General features: G+C 41.6%; 1 protein-coding gene across 8 annotated transcripts in view; it reads left to right on the forward strand.

Annotated features, from left to right (window-relative positions):
- Window positions 1-22,457, forward strand: part of SMARCD3 (SWI/SNF related, matrix associated, actin dependent regulator of chromatin, subfamily d, member 3) — a 106,995-nt gene that overhangs the window by 60,255 nt on the left and 24,283 nt on the right. For all 8 annotated transcript variants that reach the window (XM_054191623.1, XM_054191624.1, XM_054191619.1 and 5 more), the window contains one exon: window positions 12,300-12,422. In XM_054191623.1, coding sequence (XP_054047598.1) covers window positions 12,300-12,422 — 123 coding nt within the window. The remainder of the gene's footprint in view (window positions 1-12,299; window positions 12,423-22,457) is intronic.

The raw sequence follows: 22,457 nt of genomic DNA on the forward strand, positions 1-22,457 counted from the left end.
AACCAGTCTATGAGTCTATGATTATGGAACTGCACGGGACCTCTTGGCACATCCAGTCTGCTTCCCTCTGTCACGGAAGCCATGACAATGGGTGCCTCAAGACTAGTTAGGTTCCTTACTTCTGAGATACTTTAGATTCGGCAGCTTTTTTTTTTTTTTCTTCTTCTCGCTAGCTTCAGCAAATCAAGTGCTTTTAGTTTGACAAGTAAAAGGGGTTCCCCACAATTCTAATCCTCACAATCTTTCATTATACTTATTCAGGTTAAATTTACCTCTTTTGAACCTCTTTAAACCTACCTCTCAGGAGACCGGAACTATAGAGAGTATTACAGATTACCAGTATCACCAGCGCTTGGATGTCACTAATGCATTTTTATCTCTACTGGAAACAGGTAGTGATACAGATTGGGATCACATTTTATTTTTTGTGGCCTTACCACATTGGTACAGCATATGCTCATTCTGTGATTGACTAATATAAGTATTTCAACTTTCTGTTGTTTGCAACTGATGAATTCCCATATTAGAACAGGAATTATGGGTATAGACTCTGAGGAACATGATTCTGTGCTTTGTAATGCTATATTTCATCCCATTTCTGTTATACAGTTCTCATCTTCCTTCCGTTCTCTGTACTATCCTCTGCCTTGTATTGAAGATGCCACCCAAATTTGTCATTATCAGGTTTTGTTAGCGTACTTCTCCTTTTTGTGCTGGAGCTGTTAATGAAAATAAATAAAATCAGTTTCAAAAATCTTCCATTGGGTACTTCCTGCTTAATACTTTTTTTTCTATGCCAGTTATTTACCACATTTTGGTTTTGTTCTAATCCCCATTTTTCAGTCTTCAGCAGTGGTTCCCTTTATGACTGTATGTCAAATGCTTTATTTAAATGCAAGTTGATTTGATCTACTCATATGTTTTGTCTAAAATGCAATTTTAAGGAAAATAAAAACTTGATTAAGCCCAGGCTGAGATACTGTAACATAGCAAGGCTTGGCATTTTTTATAGTGTATTCAACATTAACTCCAGTTCTGTGCAGCAGGCCATACTCCACCCCATTTTCCTTACGCCTGGATCCTTCCCTTGTTCTGAAACCCTCATCCAATTGTGGAGAAGTTCATAGGCATCTTCATTCATAGCTGGGGACCTAGATCTCTGGAGCTGCTGTGGCCTTTGTGAACCAAGTCTAGCAGTCGTGCCACAAACTGTGGAGGAACATGACTGCACATTAGACTGCGCTTCTTCTTTCTCCAGGACTTGTCTCCTCATTACTTCTGGTCAGTGTCTTATTTTCTCTTAGTTCTGAGTCATTACATTTTTTCCCAGACACCGTGAGTGTGATTCACCATTCTGTTTCTTCAGATTGCTTGCCTATCCATGCTAATGCAGGAATCTCAGCTGAAAATTGTTCTGACTCCATAGCTCTATGTGTCTCTGCTTTTCCCCATTTAACTTGCAGAGTGGAGTGCAACTTTGAAACAGCAAACTGCTTCTCCTTCAATGGCATGCTTGTCTCTTAGTATTGTCTACTGTTCTCACGGGGCCCCAGATTCCTGTGAGAACTTGTCTAGCTGTGCTGATAGGTTTTTGTCCAGCTGTCATCTCCTTTTTGTCCTCTCTACTTCATTCTCCTTTACACAAATATTCAGTCAACTCCTGCTGCTGTTCACTGGCCACCAAATGGGATTCTCTGCACAGATCCCATACCATAATAGCTGTCCTGTTGTTTGGTCACTGCATGGCTGTTGTCCACCTCTTTCTCCATCTGAGCCGACCAGAGGTGAGGAACACCTGGATCTGCTATTCACTCGTAAGAAAGAAATTATTAGGGATGTGATAATGCAAAGTTCTTTCTTGGGAATGTGGGGGACAGTGAGCTCTTGCTGGGGAGCAGCACTGTTGGAAACGCCCTGGAGGCCCTGGTGGACAGTGAGCTGAGCGGGAGCGAGAAGTGTGCCCTAGCAGCAAAGATAACTGTATGAACAGCCAAGAGCTTGAGGGACTAGATTAGCCCTCTGCTCAGTACTCCTTAGCTCACAGCTAGAGCACTGTGTCCAGTTTTGGGACCTCCCAATTCAAGAAAGACATTAGCACACTGGAATGATTTCAGCAGAGGGTCGTCAGATTGGTCAGAGGGCTGGATCAGCACATGAGGAAAGACTGAGAGAACTGGACTTGTTCAGCCTGGAGAAAGGATGGCTCTGAGGGGACCTAATAGCAGCTTTCCAGTTCCTAAGAGAGGATGGTTAAGAAGATGGAGCCAGGCTTTCCAGTGGAGCATGGCAGGAGAATGAGAGCCAGTGAGCATAAGTTGAAACAGGAGAGGAGCTGGCTATATGTAAGGAGAAACTTTTTCTCAACAGGACAGTCAAGTGTTGGAACCCAGAGGGGTTGTGGGATCTCCACCCTTGGGAGTTTTCAAACCCCAGCGTAGAATCATAGAATGGTTTGGGTTGGAAGGGACCTTAAAGATAATCTACTTCTAACCCCCCTGCCGTGGGCAGGGACACCTCCCACTAGACTAGGTTACTCAAAGCCCCATCTGACCTGGCCTTGAACACCTCCAGCATCCACAGCTTTTCTGGGCACCGTGCAGTGCCTCACCACCCTCACAGTAAAGAGTTTCTTCCTAATATCTCATCTAAATCTACCTTGTTGTTGACCCTGCTTTGAGCAGGAAGGTGGATGAGGCCAGTGGTATGAGGTTCAACAAGGCCAAGTGCTGGGTCCTGCTCTTGGGTCACAACACCACCATGCAGCGCTACAGGCTTGAGGGAGAGGGAAAAGGACCTGGGTGTGTTGATCAACAGCCAGCTGAATGTGAGCCAGCAGTGTGACCAACAGCATCCTGGCTCTTATCAGGAATTGTGTGGCCAGCAGGACTGGGGCAGTGATCCTCCCCCTGTATTTGGCACTGATGAGACCCCACCTTGAATACTGTGTTCAGTTTTGGGCCCCTCATGACAAGAAAGACATTGAGGTGCTGGAGTGTATCCAGAGAAGGGTAATTGAGCTGGTGAGGGGTCTGGAGCACAAGTCCTGTGAGGAGCAGCTGAGGGAGCTGGGGGCGTTCAGCCTGGAGAAAAGGAGGCTGAGGGGAGACCTCGCTCTCTACAACTCCCTGAAAGGAGGGTGTAGCAAGGGGTTGTCGGTCTCTTCTCCCAAGTAACAGGCGATAGGACAAGAGGGAACGGCCTCAAGTTGTGCCAGGGGAGGTTTAGGATGGATATTAGGAAAAATTTCTTCACTGAAAGGTTTATCAAGCGTTGGAACAGGCTGCCCAGGGAAATGGTGGAATCAACCATTCCTGGAGGCATTTAAAAGACAGGTAGACATGGTGCTGAGGGACATGGTTTAGTGGTGGTCTTGGCAGTGTTAGGTTAATGGTTGGACTCAAATATCTGACAGGTCCCTTCCAACCTAGAGGATTCTATGATTCCTCTTGGAGGTGCACAACAACAGGATGAGAGGCAACAGAAACTCACTGCAACACAGGCAATTGACTCAATATAAGGAACTTTTTCTTTAAAAAAACCCACCCAAACCATGACGCTACCAAAACTTTAGAACAGGCTGCCAGAAGATGCTATGGGATGTCCATCCTTGTTTGGAGGTATTCAGAACCTGACTGCACAAGGACCTGAGCAACTTGATGTAATTTGAACCTGGTTTGTGCAACAGTTGGTCTGCGTGACTTCAGAAGGTCCTTCTGATCCACATGATTCTGTGATTACTGAGGCTTAAACACTTGTCTATACAAATCATGGTTTACCCAGATATTCAGTGAATCCTTTGCGTGTTTGATGACTGTTCATCAGCATAACCCCAGAAGTTCAAACATCGCTTCAGTGATGTGGGTGACTTTGGTGGTTGTCTTCTGTTGGAAGCAACTGCAGTAGGTGCTTCTAATACGCCTTGACTAGCAAAGAAGTGCTGACTGCCTCAACACTGAAAGCTTGTGGAGATCAAGGAAGGCTGAATATAGGCTTTTTTGTAGCCAGCACTAGCCTATCAGGGCTCCACTTGAAGAAACGCAAATTCTTTCAGAATTCAACATCCTGCAATGTTAAGTTTATGGCAGAATGGGTTATACTGTGTCAGCAGGAGAGATTTTATACATACAGTCACTCCGGAGGTCGATGAGGCTGACAGAGATATATGTCTTAGGTTTTCTGGTCTCCACGCTTTGCCTAAGGATGCTAATGAAGACCCAAACAACCCCCTTTAGAAAACCGTCTATGCCAAAAATGCACTTCCCAGATACTGTTTTCTGATGGCAGAAGTAGCAGAAATGAAGTTTTTTTCAAAAGAGAGGAATCAAGAGCTAACCTGTTTGCAATAGGAGGATATTGGAGACCTATGTTTTGTAGTCTATTTGTGTAGAGCTAAGCACGTGTGAGATGGCTTTGTTCTTTGCAGAAATGGGAAATTCTTCTGATGTCTCTGATCTTGAATGTGTCAGTGCCAGAGTGCAACTCAAGAAAACCTGTGTCTCCAGCTTAAGCTCAGGTTTTCCATGACTGACACTGACTTTTTGCTGTCATTTCCTCTCAGTATTCTGTCTGCATGCCTGTATATCGACTCCTAATAGTTGTATTGAGAGGTCTGTTTAATTTTATTAGAGAGTGGCAAGCCTTCTTATGGAAGACTTTGAAAAGAAGGAGCACATATTTGATCTTCTGGGAGAAGAAAAAAAAGTACTAATTTAATTTTAGTGTCATACAACTAGACAATCTGAAGTCTGACCCTATCATGAGAAGTTAGTGGTACTTTGTTTTGGTTTTGTTTAACTTCTTTAAGACAGAGCTGAGGATTTACTTGTAAGTGAGAGCATAGGTATTTAAAATATGATGAAATATTCCCTGCAGTCATTGTCGAATTTTTTCAGTGTTTGGCTACACTCACTCCTAAGAATTTTCACTTTATTTCTAATCTGAACTTAAACAATTTCAAGTTAATTGTATTGTCACTTCGATAAGCAGAGGAACTTCTGTTTGTGTAGATTGATACATACTCATAAGCGAACCTAAATTAATTGGCTTCATGGAACCTTGTATTATAGAGGATGTTTTCCTGTCTGCTAATGATCTCAATAGCTTTTTGCAGAATTTCTTGAGTTTGTCGGTAGATTTCTTCATTTGTGACTCTGGTGTTCTTTTAGTGATTATGCTGTTGCCAAGCATGGCAGTAATTGTAAAATCCTTAATCTTGCTCCATGTCTTCCCGCTTATGTATTTAAGAACTGCAGTGGCCTGTTCAGCAACAGTGGTGTTCTGGGATATTGTTTCCTCCCCTACCATTTCCTAAATCCTTTTAAGATTTTCCTGGGAAGCATTGAGAGGCCTCATGTTGTAGCTGTGTCCTACATTCTTTGCTTCTAGGTGTTTTGGTTGTACGAATACCTTTAATAATTTGTATTATTTTCTTTCTCCCAGTTCACCATGGTATGGATCCCTATCTCTGTCCTCTTCTTTATTTCTGCTTTCTCCATCCTGTGTCACTTGTAGATTCTGTTCTTAATGTTCAGGTTAAATTCTAAAAGCTCCAGAACCGTTCCTCTTCTTTATACCTTGCATCTTTTCTGTTTGTTGCTGCTCATGCAGATGACTTCATTAACTGATCCACAGTGAGTTTCGGTCGCTTTTGTCAGTAGCCAGGGTCTCAGTAGTACCCACCAGTACAGGTAAATTTCTTGCTTTATTGTGTGTTCCATTGTGTTTGTTCAGTATCTGCCGCCGTGCAGCTCAGTCAGCAAACTCCGAAAAAGCCTTTTCTGAAGTGTCTTACAGTCTTTTCAGGTCATGATTAACTAAAAATGTTACAGCTTTGAATGCATCTATGGCTCTTTTGTCCTCTGCTGGATCATTTTAATAAAAAAGCCAAGTCAAAGTTGTTGAAAGATGTAAGGTTTCCTATATCGCTCGGCCATGATGAAAACTGAATCTTTGTCTTGCTGCTTTTTTTCAGCTTTCTTGGGCAACATGTGGCCAGTATTTGCTTCTTATCTAAGTGTCACTGTGAATTCCTCAAAAAGTTCTTGTGAAGTATTGTATCCCTAAGGACCACTTGAAAGTCTAAAATATCCGTTTTCCTTTATTTTTTCCATTATTTGTGACATCCTAATGAGTGGATGGGACATAATTTTCTTGCAGAAGTGATACAGCTAGGTCTCTTGATACTTAGAAGAATAAATTTGGAATTCACAGGATGCTTCCTAGTACTCTTCCAGCACAGCAGTAATTAGCTTGGAATGGACACATTAGATCAGTTTTGACATAATGTGTATCTTTCTCTGTAGCCTTAGAAACCGAAGCAGAGTTGTTTCTTTGGTGTTGTTCTCTGGAGACATCCCAAACCCGCCTGGACGCGTTCCTGTGCCACCTGCTCTGGGTGACCCTGCTCTGGCGGGGGGTTGGACTGGATGATCTCCAGAGGTCCCTTCCAACCCTACCATTCTGCGATTCTGTGATTCTGTGTACTTGAGAGAGTTTAGTCTGGATTTAAATGTCCGTGACTCTGTATTTCATAACTGAGAAATATTTATGACATTCTGCTTAAAACATTGTAGGGAAATCAGAGTAAATCTCTCTAAATCTTGCTTGTGTCTTTTAGCTGCACGTAACAGGCTTATCTGTCCCAGTTCCACATTTCTTCTCTGCTTTAAATCAAAATATGACGTAACTCTTTGTTTTCTTCCCGTAACTCTGTGACTATAAACAGATAAATATTTTCTCTCATGAAAATCTTTTTCCTCTGCTAGTATTTATTTGATAATGAGATAGCCAGAATAAAGATAGCATTCCAACTAAGTTTACAAATGCACCATTCCCCAGCACAATGGCATTGCTAGGATGATGATGGTTATGATGGAGTTGGGGTAAGTGAGGGACAGGACTCGGAGTTAGTGCAATGTCAAAGTAAAAATAGAGGGAAAAGTATTTGAATTAGAACACGATTTTTTGAGGGTTAGGAAGTGAAGACTAGGATTCCGCCTCTGTGCTAAGGATTGCTGGATTAGATTGCTCTCTGCTGCAGGTGCAGAGAAGGAGGGGAGAATGCACTTCTGCTGTTTAAACAGTATTTTTCTTATGTTCTCTCTTCTTGACAGCTGCCAAGTCCAGTCAGGGTTCACTCAGAGCCCTTCCTTTTCTTGGTGACAGGCAGACAGCAAGACACAAATTCAGAGTTGGGGAATCTCTCTTCCCCTCTGGATGGTTTTCCTGCTCTCTAGATGAGGAACGATCTTTTTGGTCTGTGCTTCTCTTGATTTCTCTGTTAAGTTTTACATTATTTGAGGAGATCTTTGTGCCTCTGCCTGAAGGAAGACATCTGAGCACTTTGGTGCTTCATAGAGCTACGTGCAGCTTTTTGGGGAAACTAAATGTTGTTCAACAGGTCTATCTTTTTCTGAGGAGATCCCAGGATTCTTTGATAACAGAAATTGTGTCGATGCTATTGGATTTCTTCAAGCCATTTGACGTGTTATCAATAACATCTCAATGAGAAGTCTTACAGTATAAGTAAGCTTCTTGGTTACCTTAAATTAAAAAGTCCCTCACTGTCAATTTGAAGACATATCAGTGAGTGGGTCGTTTCTAGTGGGACCAAAAAGGTCAGTTCTTGGCCCAGTGCAATGTAGCTTTTTTTTTTCCCCCAGTGTCATGCATAATATGTGAAATTTGATGTTAAAATTTATGGGTAAGATTAACGGAACAGTAAATAAACACAGGGAGAAGGACAGTTATTGCTACAAAGTATTATCTGAATTGCTCAATAAAGTGGTCATAATACAGCAAAATTAGTTTTTCTGCAAATAAGTGCAGTACGTCTCTAACCCAGGAACCTGGCAGTACAAGAGTCTGTCTTGGAAAGCTGTGATTCAGACATGCTTGCAGCAGATGAAGTTGACAGACCACAAGCAGCAGTTTGTTCTTAGTTCTGCCTCTCTCATACTCTTATATACAAGTTGTTAAGACCAGGAGGAGCTGGTTCATGTCCTGTATAGTGCGTGCCAGACAGCCTCAACCTATTACTTTGGTACGTAATTCAGCAGAGGCACAGGCATTATGGAACTCCTGTTTCCATCTCCTATTAGCAGTGTGCCTCAAGGTTTCCGTTTCACCAGAACAACAAACAGTCACCTCTTTCCTTACTAATATTACTTCTGCTTCATAGGTAGTGACCATAGTTTCCTGTATGTGTGTTCTGAAGATTGACACTTGTGTTTCACACCAGTGTTTAATGATAAGTTAATTGTTGCTTTCAGCTGCAAATACAGAACCAAAAATGTAATGGGCATATATCAGAGCTAGCATTATCTCCCTGTGACAATTCAAATATATTATTAAGTTTTACTAGTTTCACTTTGTACCACCAGACCTTACAAGTGGCTTACAGTCAGCATACTTTCTACACCAGGTACTCTAGCCATTTTGACAGAAACCTGCAGCTGATCTTGGTAAATGTTTTGAGTGGAATCTGCTACTCTCAGGTCTGAAATGGTAGCCTGAAATGTGAAGGAAGGACGTCTGTTGGAAAGTTGTTCTTCTCCAGCCGTGCTATTGTCCAAGCAAAAGATTTCCCTGTCTCTCAACCTTATGTCTCCTGTAGCCTTAGATATCTGTTAGAATACTACTGTTAACTACTGTTAACCATTGTCCCATAGGATCCTTCTGGGCAGATCCCCAAACAAGCCCAAACCTGCTCTCCTGAAGTCAAGGTCTTGCTCGCTTCTCTCAGGATCGCAAACTCTGCCATCGCGTGGTTGCTGCAGCCAGGGCTGCCTTTAACCTTCACATCCCCAACCACTTCTTCCTTCTTTGTGGGTCACAGGTCCAGCAGAGCACCTCCCCTTGTTGGCTGGTTGATCACCTGTGTCAAGAAATTGTCATCAGTCCAATCCAGGAATTTTCTGTAGTGCTTGTGCCCATTGCTCCTGCCGTCAAAGTGGATGTCAGGGTTGTTAAAGTTCCCCTGTGAGTATGAGGGGTTCCTCCAGATGTCTACGAAAGGCTTTGTCTCCTTCTTGATCAGGTGGTTTGTCGGTGATGCCCCTCACGGTATCATATTCCAGAGATTGTAGTGTCTCAGGTGTTCACTGGTGTCTGATTCTGCCTCTTTCGCAAGCTTTGCACATTTGTTTACAGGGACGTGTCTTGGGGCCCCCACATTGTGCTGCTTTTACAAGAACGTTGTGAGAGCCTCCCCCATCATGCTGTTCCCTGCCACTGTCCTCACTGCCCCCACTCTTATAATTTTTTCCTTCTTTTGTCACCATCAATAAGACATACATGGAAAACAAGGATAAAAGTGCATAATTTAATAATACTCTGTTATTGTTACTTTTTTAAAATTTTGAAACAGTTGAGTTTTCACAATAAAAAAAAAAGAATACTTGCTTCTAGAAAGATACTGTCTTACTAATGTTAATAATAATCTATTCCATTTATCCATATAATTCTAAGTTAAGATTTATCACGCATGCTTCAAAACCTCGGATGATGAGATGCTGCTGCTAGGTGCTTTTTGTAGTTTCTTGAAATAGATAAAGGCCAGAATGGAGAACTCAGGTCTTGAAATACTCTTTGCACATTCATAGTTAGAACTTTTGTAGCAGAAGAGAGGACACTTGCATGGTCCAGTTAGGGCAAACCATGCAAGAAGGAATTAGGCAGGCTGCACAGATCCTTATCGCATAACCACCAAGTTAACCAGGGTTCAGTTACCTGTGAAGAAAATGGAAAAATTAATTACATACTACTGGAGTGTAAGAGTACCTTTATCTTTTTGAGCCAGAAACAAAGAAAATTCTGCATTGTTATGTGATGCTGCTGAGGCTCCCTCTTAATTTTCCTCTCACTCTTGAGGGCAAATTGAGAAAGAGTACGAAATTCGAACATTATCGTGCCACCAAAAGATTATTCCAATTGTAGGGCAAGAAAGCAAAAGACTGCAAGAGCAGACAAAAATGTCCTGAGTGGACCTTTGATGTATCCCAGTATCCCATCTTCGCTGTGACCATAACATGTGCCTAGAGAAGAGTACAAACACAGTCAAGTACAATTCTTCTCCCAAATAGTCTCCAAACCTGCAGCCATTTGCATTTAGAGGAATTATATGCCGTATTATCTTCGTGGCTGATTTTAAAGTGTTTACGCTTTCTTAACATCTTCTAATGTTTAACAGTTTGGTTATAGGAGTGGAATAGGAAATACCTTTTCACTTTCATGGGGTAAGAGATGTAAAAGTGTGGAATAGAAATATTTATTGAAGATTAATGCTGTTTCTACAATGTTCTTAGAAATTCCATTAGATCCTGGGTCTGGTACCCTGCGAACCAGTTAGAAGGGTTGTGTCGCAGCTGTAGTAAATGCTTTATCTTGAGGGCTGTGTGGGCCAGCTCCCTGCTTCATCCTGTGCCTGGGAGTTGAACTGACTGTGCTGGAACTTGGAGTTAAAAGATTGAAACTATGTTCTGGGTCCAGAATTTTTAATTGACTGCAGTACAGCATCATTAGTTTCCTCTGTGTGGAAGGGACCGAGGAATCTTTTCTTCTGTGTGGGACAGGATAGAAGCATTGGGGTATTTTATTGGGTCCAAAGATTTGTATTCGCTGTGGGGAGGAAGTATTGCCTGTGTTCTGCGAGCTGTCTGGCAACTCCTTGATGTTTCCAGGGCAATGTTCGCTCCTTGTGCTTCACTCTTAAAAATGTTCATGTTCTTTTATTATTCTGCTGATACTAAGACTTTGTGAAAGAATATAAGCAGTTAAAAAGATAGTGGTTCAGCTAAAGCTGAAGAGAGTTTTTGGCTCCATGGTTTCTGCTTCTCCAGAGCATCGGTCCTGCTGTAAACACAGGAGGTGTTCTGTCATCTCAAAACAAACAAACAAATAAATAAGGTTCAAAGAGACATCTACTTGACAGTCTTGATCAGTCTAAATACAGAAGGGAGGAATTGTTCCTCTTCAGGCTGGAAAAGAAAGATATTAAGAAAGGGATGACAAAAACTGTAAAACATCTGAGCAGTGTGGAAAGGTGCGTAGGGAATGCCTGCCCACCCCTGCTCCAGCTGGTCAAGGAGATGGCGCCAAACGAAGCTAAGAGATGGCAGGTTCAAAATGAGCAGGAGGAGGTACTTCACTCACTGCCTGCTGAGGTTCTGGAACGCCATGCCTCAGGCGGTTGTCGGTACTAAAGGGCAACAACTTTCAAATGCTGTCAGAGACGCAACCCTAGGACGGGCAGACTGTCGGGATGACCTGGTGCAACGGTTCTTACATCCTTGCAGAACATAGTGAACGGCTGTGCGCCTGGTGTCTCTCACATAGGTGTTTGTGTCTCACACCAAATAAAAGCTGTAAACTTCTGATTCTAAAGCAAAACAGGAATACCAACTAGCTTTCCATTCCTATAGAACAGAAGTATTCTAACACTTAAATATTTCAGTTACATAGGTTAAAGCTAGAGTGAATACTGTAGAAATAGAGAAGGTAGTCTAGTAGATTTATTATAATTACTTACAGTTCCTTTCTTTTATGGCTTGCCTGCATGAATTATTCTCAGTTAAGAACCAACTTTTTCATGTAAGAAGAGTATACTTGCCCATCTCTAGGCTCAGATCATTAGGTCTTCCTCATAACCTACTTCAACAACCCCCCCCGCTAAATTCTCTGGAAAAGGGAAAATTAAAAGGAGTTTGTTAATAGAACTGATATAGTTTAGCTAAGGTACTAAAACACCAATAAAAGTTGGCAAGATCATAAGTTGACATCTCGTAACTGGTCATGTTGAAACTTTGATGTGAAGGTCAATTTCACCTTGGCCAAGAAGATGTGCTGACAAAGGTTGACTTCCTAAATGGCAGTTTTTACTTATGATGGGAAACACTTGTTTTTAAAAAATCAACATGAACATGCACCCTTTATTTTTAGTCTAGAGAGACCCAGCACTTTTTTAGTTTGAACAGGACAAATTTACTGTGCTTTGCATTGCCAAGAGCAGTGACTCCCAGGCTGCTTGTAGCTAAGCCCCACTTGAAAAAAAGCAGCTGTGATTCAGGCCTTGTGGATCCAGCTGGCATCTTCCAGAGTTCATCAGCTTTAGTTCTGTGCTCCAGCTTTTCAGTCGTATGCTCGTACCCTGCCACTGAAACCTGCCCCACTAATTAGGAACTACTGTCTTGGGGAGAACTCCTTCTGAGCACATCTAAGAGCTGGGAAGGTGTCGGTATTACTGCTCTGGAACATACAGATTCTTTCTTCCAGTGCTTGGATGTTCCTTGCTTCCTTCTCAGATCCGGGAGCTGGTTCCTGAGTCCCAGGCCTACATGGATCTGTTGGCCTTTGAACGCAAACTAGACCAGACCATTATGCGGAAGCGTGTGGATATTCAGGAAGCACTGAAGAGGCCGATGAAGGTACGTAATGAAAAATTTGTAGGTTGAGTTGGGGGAGGGGGGAAATGGTGGAATGATCTTTCCATTAAAAGTCCCGTTAACAGAGATATTTTGAAACAGGTCAAACAAAGCTCCTAACAATAAGCAGCTGGGGACTAGCAGGCATGGAAAAGTGGTGGAGAAAATTCTGTGGAAATTACCAGCTCTGACTTCTGAAAGCCTTTAATAAGGGGAATAATAGCTTCTGCATAAATAAACACTGGTTTTGGAACTTTGTATTAGAATGATTAAAAAGAAGAAAATAAGAGATTAGAGGGGTGTGCTGAAGACATATATTAAATTTCCTATTAGAATTCGGTCAAAAGCTAAACTTGTGGAATAACAGAGCATATAATGTGAAGAATTACTTACAGAAAAAGTGTTAAAGATGCAGCAAAAATGTACACATTTACATAGCTTCTAAGAGGGTGATTCGTGTAAGAAAAGAATGGATGACATTTTCTGCAATTTCTATTAGATCAAGTCCAGCACTTCACTGTTCATAATATCCTACTGAAATGGTCTTTTCCTAAGTTTTCTGAGTCTATTCAACTGAGTCATTGAAAAGTTTAGGTAGGAAGTCATCTAGTTCAACCTCCTGCTCAAAACAGGGTTGTCAAGGCCTTGTTGAGTTTTGGAAATTTCTAAGGATGGAGGTTTCACAGCCTCTTCAGGCAATCTGTTCCAGTGTTTGGCTGCTCTCATTGTGCAGAATTTCTTTTCATGTCTTATTTAAGTTCTTGTGACTGTATTGAATGCTCTTACACATTCATATAGTGAATCCTGTAGTATGAAGAGTTCTGTATCAGTATGTCTACTGTGAAGTAAACCTGTCGTTCTTGTCTGTACCACAGTTATGGGTATCAGCCCAACTAAGATCAAGATTCCATTTTGTTTGTCACTGTACAGGTGTCTGATAAGATGTGGAAGGCTTTTACCTCTGAAGTTTTTCCAATTCATATATATGCAGCAGAAAAAAAAATGGAAAAAATAAAGTTCCATGAACATATTATCTATTTTATACACAGGAAACGGAAGTAGGGATGATTTAAATCACGAGTTTGTAGTAAAAAAGTGTTGTATATAGTAGATTGGACTTTCAGAAGGAATAATTTGATTTACCTTCTTAATGTGGGTAGAACACCATCATTTTAAACCAGGTAAGAACTTGGACATGTTTAAAAGTAATTGAAGACTTGGACTGACATTCATAAATCTGCAGGAAGATGTTTATTCAGTGGCAAGCTCTAGGCAATTGACCAGTACGTTAGTTTCCAGCTCTAAGCTGTACAGTGGGCCTGTAGTGGGGAAGAGTATAGGAGGCACAACACTACAGAAACTGTAGTCAGAAAATTTCTGGTTTTGGACTCAGCAGACACATTTTAAATATCAGCTACTCAGCTAGTTAACATCTAAAGAATGATCAAACAGATGTTTTTCAAATTCATGTCTAGACTTAGCATGCAGCAGCTGTGAAACTCAAGACCTGTCAAAATAGAGCTAAGCCTAGATAAATTTGGGTTGTTCTGATGTTAAGTATTTTCATTTTGTTGAGCATTGGTAGCATTGGTAACAGCAATAAAAATTATCTCTGCAGTTAAATCTCTTATCAAAGCTCTTGTAATTTTGAAATATTTGCCTTAAGGCAGTGGTTCCCAAACTGGGATTGTAATCCTGGGAAAAATTTAAATTTGTCCGAGGTATGTGATAGTATGTAGGGAATATGTGGGACTGCTCAGCATTACCAGTTGTAATGGCAGTTATCGTACTGGTCACAGTGACTGAGTTGTAGCTGGAAGCAGCCTTTGGGAGCCACAGGTTTATGGTCTAGTGTTGCTCAGGCTGGTCTTTTCCCTTTTGGGGGGAAATGTTTCAAACACCTTGGATTGAGGACAGTGCATAACGTATGCTGGACCTATTGATCTTACTTGGATCTTCTGTGAAGAGCTGCACTGTTGAGACAGATGACAGTTGTGGGATTGCTCAGAAAGCGAGGTGACCTTGGGATTGAAGGGGGGGGGAAATGGCCTTCACCACCCACCAGCTCACTGTGCCACTGTCACCAACCCCTCTCCGTTGATGGCTTTTCCAGTCTAGATCCTGCCTTGTTTTTTTTCTGCCCGTTGGGTACTTGTGTGTCCTCTCCTCTTCTTCTGTTGGTCCAGCGTTCTTAGGCTACATCAGTCACAAGAGTCTCAGAATTCCTCATCTGCAGAGCAGCGTTCGCTGCATGCTGCTCGTCACAAGAGCCCTTGCACTGACTTTATGGAGAACCCGCCCGCTGACATGCTCAGAATTCCAGAAAGGACTTTTTTAGGAGGGAGTCAGGCAGACAGGGCTGTTTGACTGCAGTGTGGCCAGAGGTACAGATATAGCAGACTCCATGGCCTGAAGGAACTGGAAACTGTGTGGCTCAACTCCAGACAAGTAGATGTCATTAAAGAAGAATGCATTACTGAAAATCTGGACAGCTAGGGCCATGGTGGACTTTGGGACCGGGATTTATTTGGCTAAGTATAGACGTGTACGTTGAGTTTATTTATACATAAGCTCTTTGCCTCGGGGTCCCTTTATAGTCAAGAGATTTAGTCAGTGTAGGCAATGGAGTTCAGGGCACAGTTCTTCTCATACAGAAGTAGACATTGGAAAGAATATAGATAAATCATGCCCTAAAAAGTGCCTATTTCTCTCCATTGTCTAAGCCTGAGATAACTAGTCAGTTGTGGACGTAAACGTAATTTTAAGACTGAGACGATTTTCATCCCAAGACCTGAATCGGGGTCACCTGGCTGAAAGAAGGGCATCTAGTGACCCGTCCCCCAAGCCAGGCTAGCCAGGCTCCTACCCCAAGCCCTGGCACCACAGACAATAGTTGGTCTCACCCAAACCAGAGGCTGCTATCCAGGGACTGTCACTCTTTCATGGTGAACTGGTGTGGGACACTGAGTTTACCAGACCACTGTGTAGTTGCAGTTCTGTAAACTAAACAATCTACTCCCAGGTTATCAATTTTTAGGTTAAAATAGAGTAGTAGTATCTGAATACAGTCATAACATCTCTCTCCCTGGTTTTGTAAACTGAGATTCTTCCCCCGTTTTCAGGTTTTAAGATGACTGAGGAACTGCTATTGGATTGTTGCCAGAAGGAAATTTGTATTTTTTCTGAAACACTTAAGGTTTCTGCTTGGTCCTCTGCCCTCTCAGGCCAGACTGGGTTTTTTTCTCAGTATGCCTTGCGTCCACAGCACCTGGGCTCTGCAGTTCTGTCATTCTGAAAGACTCTCATCTTTTCTGTGTACTGAGTTCTAAACCTCGAGCATCCAAGGGATAGTCTTAGGGGCATAATAGCAAATAATTTGTGGAGATTTTTGTGTCAGACTCTGAACCCTACTGTCATTGAGCTCCTGGTATCAAACCTGCAGTCATTTCAATCAACAAATGCAGTAGGTGTCATTTACCCCGACGTAAGCAAAGCATTTTATTCATTCTTCATGGGATGTTATGGAGAAAGAGGTGGGGATTACTAAAGAAGGTAGCCGGGAGCAGTGGCAGCTCTATGCCTTTTTAGCTGTTGTAGGTTCCCCCACTGCATTTTGAGGTCTGCAGCACATGGGCCGTGTACTTCCTTTTCTGGGTTGTCAGGTTGGTCTTGGTGCTGGCTGTGATTAATTGGAGGAATTTCTTCTATAAAATAGTTGCCAATTGCTTTGAAACATCATTAACATCATGGGGAAAAGGTGACTGAATATATGTTAAGCTTGAAATTAGAAAGACGTTTTAATTGTAAGAAAAACAAAATTCCTCCAAATCAAGGAGGGGAAACAAACATTTCATTTTTGAAATTGTACCTTCATGGGTTCTTGGGTTCTGAAAAGCATTATGTGATAGAGACCCATTACCTGGAATAACTGTTGCTTCCAGCTCAGTGACCCTAGGGCCCATTGGTGTACTTCATCAAGCACTACAGTGGTTTTGATAAGATATTTTAAAGCTCTTTGGGGTAAATGTCTGCACAAGCTATTTAAAGTAGAAATATGTTGAAGGCAAAACAGAATTTATGTCAGTTTCAATTTAAACAAAACAATTTATTGAGGGAATTTTATTAGGAATTTTCTCATCTTTAATCATCAACCATAAAATTTACAAAATAAAAAAAAGCCAAATAGCTTACAGTTTCCCTAGTGTGCGGAGATCAGTACGGCAACAGATACATCCTCTGATTAGGATGCGGTTCACATTGGGAGAGTTGGGTCATGATTTGTGGTTGTCTTACCATCCTTAGCATCAACATGTATATTGATCTGCAGTCACCCAATCCTTGAGGGTTACCTCAGTGTGCTTTTGGTGAGTCCACCTCCTTTTGGACATCCCTGAGCTTGGCCCTAGGAGTTCCCAGGTTGCCTTCTGTATGCAGCTCTGGGGGTTCTTAAACTGGTTATTATTGAGAGGACTGAGTTGCCAATGGGACCCCATCAACATGGGTTTCTGCATTGCTGGTTGGCTTGTTGCCAGGATAGTTACTCACTGTCAGAGACTGTGTCCCCAGCCGTACCGTACTACACTGCTTTTAACTAGTTAGCATTGAATCAAGCCACTGGGCAAAAGGTTCCTCAGCCTCAACACAAACAGGCAAAGTATGTGTGCATTTGTAACCTATCACAAACTAGCCAAAGTATTTTATGATAACATAATTAAATCTTGCATAATCGCTCTCCCTCTCCCACTTGTAGTGGCAACAGGAATTAGAGGCTGGTGTGGATCAGTGCCCTTACTAATAGTGACCAGTAACAGGACCACAGATTGGTTGAGGTTGGAAGGGACCTCTGGAGGTAATCTTGTCCAAACCACCTGCTCAAGCAGGACCACCCAGAGCTGGTTGCCCAGGATGACATCCAGATGGCTTTTGAACACCTCCAAGGTGGGAGACTCCACAACCTCTCTGGATAATGTGTTCCATTGCTAAATACTTAATGGGAAGTGTCAGAAACCCTTCCAACTGTAGGTAACAATTCCTCCTGAATTCCAGTAATCCGAGATCAATTTATATTAAGACCCAAAAAGGTCTGACATCTTTTAAAATTCTCATATATTGATATGACTGGATATTCCTGAGATCTGTACATAATATAGCCGCTCCAGCTCCTTCCCTGTTGTTTTTTGTTGTTGGGTTGTGTTTTTTTTTTTTGTAAAGAGCTTTTGGCTTTGGTCCAACTGCTGGTAGTTCAAAAATAGATCACTTGAAACTGATTAATGGGCATATTTCTGACCACTAGAGCAAGATATCAGAGGTGTAATAGATTTTTCACTATGTCAAGTCTTTAAGTCAACACTGGATGTCCTTTAAAAAGAGCTGCCCTGTTTGCTGAATGATCAGAGACAGTGTTGTGCAGGAAATTTAACTAGACAATGAAGTCTCTTCTGGCATAAAAACCTGCAAGTTTTACATCTGTGTTCTGTGAGAATGAGTTCTATGGGTTAACGATGGTTCATTATGCTTTGTGTAGCATATGTGACATACTTCCATTGATCAGGTTTTGAATTTATGGTCTTGTGGCATAATTTTACGCGTTCTGCTTTTTGCATTGTGAGATAAGGAAAACACAGACACCTAATCTCCTTCTTTAGATCAGCCCATATTTTAAATAGCTCTTTCAGGTTCTTTATTATTCTTTTTGGTAAAAAATTCAGTCCTCCCAATCACTGTAGAGAGAGAATTTTTCAGTGCACCTAGCCATTCTTATCACCTGTCAGTATACGCCTTCTGATTGTCTTCCTGAGAGAGTATAGTATACAACTGCCAAATAAGCTGCAATAACTGATTCTATAGACTATTGTGTATACTATTATCCATTCTATTCCTCTATAACGTTTGTTTGACTTTTTTTGGAGGGTGGTTTGTGGTTTTTTTTTTTTTGTTGGAAGTTTTTAGAAAACTGCCTACAGGTCTTTTTCACGTGTTGGTGCAATTTTAAACTCAGTAAATATTGGGCAGTTCATTTTAGTATTCATGATACTTGCATATTCTACCAAGTCACTGATTTTCATGCTTTGGGTTGGCCATTTTTAAGTTCTCATCCATCTTTTGTTGTTATGACTTACCTAACTAATGTTGTTCTAAAAATTTTGACGTACTGGTTTGCTGCTACTCTGGGTGAGCATTACTTCTATATTCCAGTTCTGATATGGACACTCCCTGTTTAATTTGATTATTTTATAATGGTAACACATGAACACTTGTTATTAGTGGTCATTGTTCTTTTTGTCTCATGATTTCTAGTCTCCGTGCTACTTTATCTTCCGCTGTTTTTTTTGCAGCCTAACAAGTTTTTGTTAGAGCATGAAACAGTTACTCTATATGCAAAGACAGAAACACAGGTTTTAATCTTTCCTGTGCTTTATGCGTGAGGTTTTTATGCTGTGTTGAGGTACATAGAAATACATCCTTAAAATGTGCGTAGAGAGCTCTTAACAGTATTATTCATAGGATCAGCAGCCAGATTTCCTTGATACAATCAGCAATACGTTATCTGCTGATAACTTAGTTAATTTGTTTGAAATCCCAAGCACAACTTCCCTGGAAGTGTCCCGGAGGTATTGTGTCCTGCCTGGGAGTTCACTGAAGGAAACTTTAACTTCAGCAGTCGATGCACATTTGTCTTGGGGATATCACACAGATCAGGGTATCTTCAGATGCTTAGTTTCTGATTTGACTTTTTAGGGATTTAATGCTAATGGAAGCTGAAAAAAAATGTGGCACGATAAACCAGAGGTAGTTTTCTGAAGGATTTGATGGATTTACAGCATTTCACCCATTTACTTCATCTGAAAGCTGTATTGATTTGTGTGAAGATGACATTGATGAACTTAGAGAAAAAGCTGTAGTTCTGCTGCTCCAGCATTCCTGTCAGCCTCCTCTTTAGATCTGTTTCATTCCACATGAGCTCTCCTGCCATTTGTGCTCCGTTGTAGCTGAGACCTTTGTGGTAGTTCATCGCTGACATGACCAGTCTTCTGTCACATATGCTTCCTTTTTCTTTTTCTCAAGGAGAAATTGTAAGTGAAATGTAGCGCTTTTTGGCTCTTCTTTTTAATATGACTGCTGTTTCAAGTTCATTTTGCTGAAGACAAGTCAAAGACGCATGTTAAAGATGTGTATCTTACACTTAGAGAATAAACAGATTAAGCATTTATTGATTCTTGGACAAGAGGTTATTTTATTCACAACGTTGACCGAGTCTCCATGAAGTTCCCCCCTGCTGAGCTTTGTCTTTGTGGATAGTAAAGTTTCAGTGTGTCCGAAGAGATGAAATGTGATGCTTTCTTCTTGCCCTAGAGCTGTAAGTTTTCTCTTTAGTTTTTGCTCCAAGCTACCAAGAATCCTACCAGTAAAAAACAAGGCCACAGGTTTTGGTTGGTTGCTTTTCTGTTCTCTGAGAAGTCACCATACAGAGAGAATAGGTTTTAGATCTGTGCTATAATGTGCATTGCTAAGAAATCTGCAGAATTTGTTGAAGGGCAGTGGCTTCTTGCCCAAGTTTATTGCACTGCTGTATTTAATCTGCAAAGTAACCGAGTTGCACATAACTGATGTTGTATCATTTCCTGCCTGGATGAGATGGAGTTGCTCGACTGGAGATGGAAGAACACCTCACTCTCAGAGCCCTCTGGGTATAAACTTGACATTATTGTGGAACCCAGGAGTTCTGATAAGTGAACTGAGTGCGGTGATTGTGCATGTGTGTCTTCAGCCGAGGAGACTTTGTGGTCTATATAGCCGCTATAAAACCCCAGCCAGCGCCATTTTGGTGTTCTTCTTGCTTGAGCTCAGTTTTGACTATCTATCTATATCATCTCTGAGCTGACATCTTCCAAGGCTGGACATCCTTATGGTAGCAGTATAGCTGTGAGTGCTGAAGCTGCTAATCGCTGGGTAGAGCCCTCAGAAGGGATTTGGACTATACTCTGGATCTCTGCCAGGATCTTGCTTCATCAGGTGGGGTGGTAATGTCTCACAGCTGACAGGAGAAAAGTCATGGCAGAGGAGGAGCCTGCTGGTCCAAAGAAAATGCTCATCTGTAGAACTCTGGTTCTGATGTTTTTGTTTTACTAGAGATTTCTAAATGTATTTTCTTCAAATGCCACTGCTGAAAGTATGTGTGACCACTGTTGATGATAAGTGTGTGTAGGGTAAGTTCAAGTGCCATTGCCTGGTTCCTGGAACCGCAAGAGAAGGTAGTCAGCCTCCCAGAATGTCTTGTGCAGAGCTGCTCCCAGGAAGCTTTGATGAGGAGCCAGCGGTGCTGGCAGCACTAGACGTGTAAGGAAGAGGTGCTGGTGGGAAGTCTGGGAAGGGCAGAAAGAAGGCAAAAATGGAGCAGCACCTCATAAGGGAACAAACAGGAGGTGGACGTGTTGGCAGCAGCTTCAGGAAGGTAGTTGTGGAGGCTTGAATGTGTCTGGGTCAGTACAGTGCTGTACAGAGGAGGACATGTTTGGCTGTTCAAGCAGTGTTCATGGCCAAATTAAGACTTTTTTTTTTTTATTCCATTTTACCTGGCAAATGTGAATTTTCCTTCTTTATGTTGCCTTATTCTGCTTTGTGTTCTAATAAAGATTTTTATTAGATTTAAAGCCTATTTGGTGTTGGGGTCTTCTTGCAGCAGTGCCGTTGCCCTATTTGACTGATATTTGTTATCAGTCAGAAGCAAGGATCTTTCTGTGGTTGCATTTGGGAGATAATCACTGTCTTAATAGTGCTGCAAGTTTGCAGTACCTTTTGGGCCAAAATCTGAAGACAGCTCCCAGGGTGCAAGTTACACATTTTGCGTGTTGGACAGAATGTCTTTGCTTAGCAGAGGCTAGAGGCTCGGTATTCGACAGTACTTAGAGGTTGTCAGTAGCGTCTGTAACATGTTGGAGTAAAAGGCTAAATGGTTTCCGATCTAAAATCAAGATACCTGCTCTAGGTGAACCTGCTTTGGCAGGGGGTTGGACTAGATGATGTCCAGAGGTCCCTTCCAACCCCCACCATTCTGTGATTCTGTGATACATAGAAAGGAAGACAAAAGATAACTATAGAGATAGCCATTCCTTAGGATTTTTATTCAGAATTATTCTAAGTTGCTTTCTGATGACAATGTGGAAGAAGTGGGCTGACTTACAGGGATTACAGCGAGGAAAGAATTACATTTGAGAAAGAGAATTCGTTGTGTAGAAGAAAACACTGTAAATTGAAGAGAGAGATGCGGGAGAAATAAACAAATGCTATGCAGTCTCTGACTTTGGCAGAGCCGGGGAAGTGTAGGGAACCCAGCAGGAGACCAGTTCTGTGATGTAAGCTGCATCTGGCTTGTGCATGACTTGAAAGAAAAATTGTAAGCTGTTAGCAAAGGGAAACAGTGGAAAGTATCAAGGAGAGGTATTTTGTATTTCACAGTGCAGTTAGACGACGTTACTAACTTGGTTTTAGATGGACTGTAGAAGGAAGCTAGAGCCTGAAAGCTAGGAGGAAGGAAGACATCTAAAATATTCAGATTTGAATAAGGATGTTATTGCAGAGGATGACATTAGTGGTGAAATGACAGACTTCGTAGGGAACAGACACAGTTCCTATCTGTATGTGGGGAGATGTGTGAAGAGAAGGAGTTTCCAGGGTAAAGGGGAGAATGGAGATAATGTATTTGGAAATAAAAAGAAGAGGAAATGAAATCAGTGATCTAAACCTGAAATAGCAGTAGAGAATCCAGGAAGAACTATCAAGAAAAAAGCTGCTTACTTATATAGTTAGTTTTGCAAATAATCCAGGTGGGGATAAAATTTAGGAACAGTGCATAAAATGTGCAGGTTAATTTGAAGAGTTATGTGAAGTCCTTCACAGGTCCTCCATACCAAATAAAGATTCTGGGGCATTAAAAAACCCCTCACATTTTGTATAATGAAAGGGCACCTTAGCAGCAGAAATCCTGTAGGAAAGGATGGAGAAAGAAATGGATTTCCAGGAAAATTTTTCTGCCTATCT

This window comes from Rissa tridactyla, chromosome 2 (genome assembly GCF_028500815.1).
Source record: "Rissa tridactyla isolate bRisTri1 chromosome 2, bRisTri1.patW.cur.20221130, whole genome shotgun sequence".
Lineage (NCBI taxonomy): Eukaryota > Metazoa > Chordata > Aves > Charadriiformes > Laridae > Rissa > Rissa tridactyla.